Source organism: Akebia trifoliata, chromosome 1 (assembly GCF_017979445.1).
Source record: "Akebia trifoliata isolate Shusen 1 chromosome 1, ASM1797944v1, whole genome shotgun sequence".
NCBI classification, from domain to species: Eukaryota; Viridiplantae; Streptophyta; class Magnoliopsida; order Ranunculales; family Lardizabalaceae; genus Akebia; species Akebia trifoliata.
The window spans coordinates 35,206,748-35,214,326 of record NC_141375.1 but is presented as its reverse complement, the minus strand read 5'-3'; the positions used below and the strand labels follow the sequence as shown (position 1 = coordinate 35,214,326).

Genomic DNA, 7,579 nt, shown 5'->3' with positions numbered 1-7,579 from the left:
ATTCTCTCAGTGATGGATTTGAAGGTTGTATGCAATTTTATTTACTGATTATTTTGTTTTAGATGTTGTATTTCTTTTTAAAGATATACATTTATTTGCTAATTAATTTGAAATTAGGGTTGCTCAATGAGCCCAACCCTACCAACTTGCCCAAAATTACCCAAGTCAGATCGACCCAAACTCAAGTTCAACCCGATTTTAGAAGATCAAGCTCGGATTAAACTTGGGTTAGTGAGCTCAGGCCCATTGATTGGGTTGAGGGTTCTGCTTCTGAGGTTGAACTTGGGGTATACCCAACACCCCACCCAAGTTGCAGTTCAATCAAGGGAAATGCTAGTTTCAAACGGGGTTTTGAAACTCCATCAGACAAAAAATGAATGAGTTTGAGATGGAAGTATGTTCCTAGAGATTCTCTAATATGTGTTTCTTCTTCCATCTCATCCTTTTATGATCACAAGCGGAAAAAAGTCCCTCCAATTAAATGAATCTGGACTTACCTGACTTCAAACCATGTTTGATGGACCACATCAAGCATACCATTTCTTAGGGATTAACACATGTTTCTCATGGATTTGTTTCATTTTTAACATCCTAATGGAGGAAAACTCTAGCCTCAAATGAGGTTTGATGCTGTCCATCAAAAGAATGATTGAGATGTATGAACAATCTTAGGGATTCCCAAGAAAAATGAATCTCTAGAGAATTTATACTGATTATATAAAAAACTTGAACAGATCTCCAAGAAATCTATGTTTTTGCTCTCAACTTAAAGGTAGTTTTAGATTAGAAAAGGTCCCCTAATGAATATTCCCTGATCAGGATGCCAATCTCTCTCTGTCACCACAAACATGAAAACTTCATTTTCAATGGTAGAATTTTTATGTAAGCGTTTCATGTGCTTATATTCTACAAAAGTATATTTGTAGAATATATCCTAATTTTGGTCTCGAACACATAATGGACTTGATGGGAGCCAAGCAAAAGTTTCATTAACTGTTTTTTATTTAAAACATCTAAAGAGAACATAGGAAGCCATCTAAACCCTTCCAGTTTTATTCAAATTGAACTACCCCCACATTCATAAAACTACTTTTAAACCATCACTGCAGTCTGTCTTCATCCTCATTGTTGCTTCTTACTTTGGGCGAGTTGCAGTCTCCGCTGGTCCAACTTGTCTTGCCAACTGAAATATCAATTTTATGCCCAAAACAAAAAAAAAAAAAAAAAAAAAAAAAATTACTTTAGTTATAAATATTGATAAAGTTATATTTAAAAATAACTTATTATACTAAGTTTCATTTGTAAATATGTCTCTATCACTAACAAAAATTACTTGAAATTTGAAAGAGACATTTACTATATGATTGATGATTGATTGGACAACGTATGAAATGATGAATATGGCCCCATCATCAACTCATCAATATAAACTCAAATGCATTATTATACTGTTTGACAGCTATCAATGACATGAGTTGTGGTAAGAAAAAAATATGCCAAACTTAGAACACCACGCATGCACTATAATATTCCATTCTAGATTTTGTGAATCTCATTTTTAACACCCATTGGTAATAATGATACAAGAAAATGGTAGAAGAGACCTGAAAATAATTTTCGAGTTTCTTGCGCAGGGCTGCATGTTCTTTCTTCATTTGTTCGAAAGCCTTCAAGCATCTACATAATAATTAATTATTATGTGGTGTATCTCATGTATCATACTATATTATAAGAATCGTAATAATCTGATGCTCCTCATCACAAAATCATAGATCATTTTTCTCGAGATATACAAAAAAATTTATGATTCTATATCTCAAGGCAAATAATCTATGATTCTGTGATGGGCGTTTGACAAAAAATCATTATCCATATTATAATTTTGATTTTATTTTTTTTATAAAGAAAAAGTATATACCCTTCGGCGTTTCCTTGCATGCAATACTCCCTAAAGTTTGTGGTCTCGTCCTTCACCTTTGCAGCTCCAATGCTACATCAAATTACTTTAATTAATGCGGCACCCACAAGACAACGTAAAATGATTATTTCATTATTCGAGAACGTGGCCCACATGATTTGATAGGAGAATATTCTAAAATATATTGTGATGGGCAAGACGTAGTTGAGACCCTTTGTGGTTGAGGCTCCTTTGTTTGCGGCCATTCCTATGGCATGTGAGGTTTAGCAGGTGTTCGTAAACAAAGGAACCCACCATCTATTTGTTAGATGATCAAAATCATTCAATTGGATTGATCTATTGGATTAATCCAAGGGGACTTTTTTAATTTTATTTTGGTAACCTAGGGTGTATCCCCACTTAAGGCAAGACAAGTCTACCAGGGCCGCACGCACTATCCCACCCTGTAACGTGTGACAATGTGTAAGTAGTCAATTTATGTGGAGGGGCATTTAGGGACTTAAAGTCACAACTTGGGGAGCAAACCCAGTCATGTCTTACCATCTCAGCTAACCTTTGGTGGGTCAAGGGGACCCTTTATTGCAAGCATGTCGCAAGTAGTACATACGCTTGTTTGGGTATCTTATATTATTTCTAGATTTAGATATATATATATATATATATATATATTTTATACCTTGAACTACTACCCTTGAACTGGTGCATGTATTTGTCCAGCTTATCAAAGTCGAGGGGGGTCTTCTCCCTAGATACATTACATAAATGAAAATTATTATTGATTTGAAAATTTGAATAACAAATTAAACTGAAATCAATAATAAAATTATTTACTTACAATGCTTGCTCCATGTTATTGATCTGTCGAACTGAATCCCTGAAGAACAATGTCACAATTTCCTCGACGAAATTTGGGTTAGTGTCGTCTGCTAGTTCCTCCAATTGAATAAATTGCTCATCAAGATAACCCTGTAACAAGTTCAATATTTTTAAATAAATAAATAAATACATACATAGGCATTCTTAATTGTATAAACAAAAAAATGGTAGAAAAGGGTTAAGTTCCACTGCCTAGTAGTAAATGATTCATGTAAAAAACACATGAACCCAACCATGTAAATGTGTCAATAAGTTATGTATTATCATGATGCACATAAATCCTGATAATTGGATTATATGGTCAGGACCATATGTTTTTTCGTGAGTCATTGGAGCCTGTCCCATTAGAAAAATAGGTAACAATAAATAATTTTCCAAATATAATCAGGCGATAACCTCGAGGTCAAGGTCACTTCGAAAAAACAGGGGAAAAAAAAAGAGATAAAATTGTGCAAGCAGATTGAGATCTCCGCCATGGCACGATATAAAATGTGCCCTATTTAATGCGTGCCAATCTATTGTGATTTTCATGATCATTCCCTAAACCCACTTGATGAAAATCAAATATGCAGAACAGGGTTTTCTTTTTCTTTCCAATATGCCATCCTCATCTTCAACTACATGGGTTATCATAGACAAGCTTGCATGTGTCCGTACATATCTAAAATAACATTAACACTAGAAAAAGTTACCTAGTACATTGAATTGTCTCAAAAAATTGAAACAATCCTGTCTAAACTAGTATATCCAAACCATGGTTCCCAAAAACTAACCATGGTTTTGGGATGGTATGTATAAGTGATGTGCTTTGAAGTGGGTTGGACATATTAAACAAACAAAAAAAAAAAAAAAAAGGGGACCCTTAAACAGAGCAAAACCACCTAAGAATCAAAATGGGATGTATTTCTATAAACAAGTCAAGGCTTTCTAAAGGACATTCTTCAATATTTCTGGTCACAAAAAAGAAGAAGAAAGAATTGATAATAACCTGCTTAAAGAGGGCATCTCTCATTTGGGTAACCTGGTTTTGGAGCTGATTTCTTCCCATCCTTGAAAGTGAGAATATGTGAAGAGAGGGAGAGAAGGAGAGGTGATGAAATAATGAAACCCAAAGGAGAGTATTTATAGAGAAGGAAAGGGAGTAGGTTGCAAGGTGGAAAGGAAAATCTGGGTGTCCTCACCTTATAGTGAAATGGGAAGAAAAAAAATGATAATTTTGTGATCTAAACAGAGGGCTCTCTCTCATGTTGATCCTTGTCAGGGAAATATCAAATCTTTTATCTTTTTTAGGCCCTCAAATAAAGGCATTTAGATTCTGTAATTTTCTTTTTTTGAGGGGGCTTTATGTACACAATCCTATCATATATTATAAACTTTAAAATCCAATATTAAAAAGATTTAACTATTAAATGTAGTAAAAGGGGGAAAAAAGGCAAAAATATTTAAAAAAATGTCCTTGTAAAACATTGAAGGCACCTGGGATATGAAAAATGTGCCTGGCTGTATCATTGCTTAACGGTTACGATCTATTGATTTTTGAATGATTCCTGATCCCAAGCAACGCGTGGCATAAACTTCCGTCCTTGGGCCCATTGTTTTTTTGCCCTCCCATGGTTTTTAATCGTGGTTTTCAGATACCGGTAGCGCCCACAAATATCAAGATTACTCAGATAAGTGGTCTCAGATCGGACGAGTTCGTAAATGTATGCAAGTGCCAACTAGTTTAGTTGGTAAAGTCCTGGGTGATGATACTATTGACTTGGGTTCAATTCTCACTAGCACCAAATTACTGATCTCATTAAAAACAGACTAACCTACTAATAATATAAATTTTTTAATAGTAAATATATGTCTATATTTAAATAATTAGTAGTTTGTTTTTGTTATTAAGTGGATACATAAATGTGACTATCGAAGCCTCATTCTGAAAAAACGAGTGTATATATAGAACCAGGATCGATAGCCAATGAAATGGCCAAAGTTGGGATAGAAATTTAAAAATGGGCTGATTTTTTGCGAGGATGATCTAGTTACCATAGAGATCATCCTTACAAAAAATCAGGCCATTCTAAAACTTCTAACTTCACTAAAATTAATTTACTAGTTAACGGTAAAAATTGACGTTCTATGATTCTTCAACACTTTTCATGATATTAGAAGTTCTGGAATAGACAGATTTTTCATCTTCATGTTGAAGAGATCTTCGTCACAAATATATGATAAAACATAATTGTAAGACTCACAATTATTATAATTTTGTGTGGATCCCATCAATTATAATTTTGTTAGGATAAATATCCTATCCAACTACAACTTTGTGAGTCTACTTTATTATCCTTACTTGTTACCTCTTTAATTTTATAATATTTCCTCTTTGACAACTTAACATACTTTACTGTTTTTCATCTTTTACCTTCTTGACCTCAATTTTTTTTAAGAATACTTCTCCAACAAATTTTTTTCAAGAATACTTCTCCAACAAATTTTTTTCTTTTACCATATATATATGGGTTTCGTTCGGTGCCCTACCACGTAACAAACAATTTGGCAAACATTTTGGAGCTGTCAGATACGAAGAAATCGAACGGACAAGATTAAAACCAACACCGATCTGCATTAAGTTATAAACTTTATGTTTATTTACATCGCCATCCCTCAATAACATATTATTTAGTGTTTCCTCCCTTTTTTCTTTAAACTCAATCGAACAAAAAAAAAAAAAAAGAGTTCTGTGGAACCCTCTCTCTCTCATTTGAAACCCCCTCTCTCTCTCTCTCTCATTCTCTCTCGTTATCGCTCTCTAGCTGCAACTACCTCCCTCTCGACAGAACCCCTCTCTCTCACTCTCTCAAACCCTCGATCAGTATCCAATGGCTCCATCGTATTTTATTGTAAAAGCTGGACAACAAAAGAGGAATCGGATAATCAGAAATCAAACTTTCAATCACTATCTGATTGATAGAGGAAGGGAGGGGCGTGAACGTGATTCCATTCGGTAGACACGATTTTTGAATTTTTAGCTTTTCTATCGATTTAAATGTAGTAGAGGCTACTCATAAAGCTATAACGTTTCGTTAAATAGTGGGTGGGATTCCACAGACACATAAAGAGAGAGAGGGTTCTATCGTAATCTATCGAGTTCTATCGAGAGCGAGAGGGTTTGAGAGAGAGAGAGTTCATTCGAGAGAGAGAATGAGAGTCTCATTTTGTTTTTTTTTTTTTAATGAGAGAGGGAAGTAACACTAAATAATCGAAAGGAGAATGATGGTGCTGTAATTAATTGAAAACGTATAAGTTATACGTTAAATCGAGGAGAATGAATCTCGTCTGTTCAAACTTCTTATATCCGACGGTTCCAAAATGATCGCCAAAATGTTTGTCAAAATGTTTTGTGCCGAACATTTCCCTATATATATAGGGTGACGTTCGGAGGCCCTAAAGAGAGTCAAACATTTTTCAATGTATGAGTTAGAGATTTTAGAATGGGTTGGTTTTTTGTGATGACGATCTCTATGATGAGGAGATCATCCTCACTAAAAATCACCCCATTCCAAAACTTCTAACCCAATTAAAAGTTGTTTACAAAAATCGAACGATCCACAATTCTTCAATTTGTAAATTAGGGTTAGAAGTTTCAGAATAAACTGATTTTTGGTGAGGATGATTCTTTTATCATAAAGATCATTCTTATAAAAAATTAAATTATTCTGAAACTTTTAACCCCTATTTTGAAAAATACTTGGCTTTCTTTAGGACCTCTAGACATTTCCCATATATATGGGGGCGGATCAAGCGACATATGTAAAAATAATTGTTGTTAAAAATACGAGTTAGAGGTTTTGGATTGAGCTGAATTTTTGCGAGGATGTTCTCTATGATGAGAAGATCATCCTCACAAAAAATCAGCTCAATTTGAAAATTTTAAGTCCATCAAAAATGGTTTACAAATTATTGGTAAAAAATCGACAGTCCACATTCTAAATCACTTTTGATGGGGTTAGAAGTTTCAGATTGGATTGCTTTTCTTTTAGGATGATCTTTTCATCATAGAGATCATCATCACAAAAAATCAGCTCACCCAAAACCTCTAACCCATATTTTAAATTGGTTTTATTATTACATTGTTTTTACATAGGGTCCGTTAAAGTGTAGGGTAAAGCTTAGGGTGTTGAACATTTCCCATATATATATATATATATATATATGAGTAGCGTTCAATGGCCAACAGTTTGGCAAACACATTTTTCAAAACATGGGTTAGAGGTCTTGGAATGGGCTGATTTTTGGTGAGGATGATCTCTATGGTGAGGAGATCATCATCACAAAAAATCAGCCCATTTCAAAACTTCTAACCTCATCAAAAATGGTTTACAAAAAATGGACGGTTCACGATTTTTCAACTTGTAAAATGGGGCTAGAAGTTTTGGAATGAGCTGATTTTTGGTGAGGATGATCTCCTCACCGTAGAGATCATCCTCACCAAAAATCAGCCCATTCCAAGACCTCTAACCCATGTTTTGAAAAAGTGTTTGCCAAAATGTTTGCCAAACTGTTGGCCACGGATAGGGACCCTATATATATATATGGGAAATGTTCAGCACCCTAAGTTTTACCACACACTTTAACAAACGTATTTTGTCCTACATGGGTTAGAAGTTTTGGAATGAGTTGATTTTTGGTGAGGATGATCTCTATGATTAGAAGATCATCCTCCCCAAAAATCAGCCCATTCCGAAATGTTTAGCCCCATGTTTACACGTTGGAAAATCGTGGACCGTCCATTTT

General features: G+C 34.4%; 1 protein-coding gene across 2 annotated transcripts; it reads right to left on the bottom strand.

The window, feature by feature from the left end:
- Window positions 1-969: 969 nt before the first annotated feature.
- Window positions 970-3,966, bottom strand: AHP4 (HPT phosphotransmitter 4). Of its 2 annotated transcripts, XM_086456430.1 has the most exons (6): window positions 3,783-3,954; window positions 2,754-2,884; window positions 2,595-2,663; window positions 1,919-1,990; window positions 1,605-1,677; window positions 970-1,183 (listed from the first exon to the last, which is right to left on the bottom strand). In XM_086456430.1, exons 1-6 carry the CDS (start codon window positions 3,840-3,842, stop codon window positions 1,136-1,138), a joined length of 453 nt encoding a protein of 150 aa, XP_086312556.1. In that variant the 5' UTR covers window positions 3,843-3,954; the 3' UTR covers window positions 970-1,135. The 2 variants fall into 2 exon arrangements, with proteins under 2 accessions (XP_086312556.1, XP_086312558.1); XM_086456432.1 differs by lacking the exon at window positions 1,605-1,677 and having other exon boundaries at window positions 3,783-3,966.
- Between the last annotated feature and the right edge of the window lie 3,613 nt (window positions 3,967-7,579).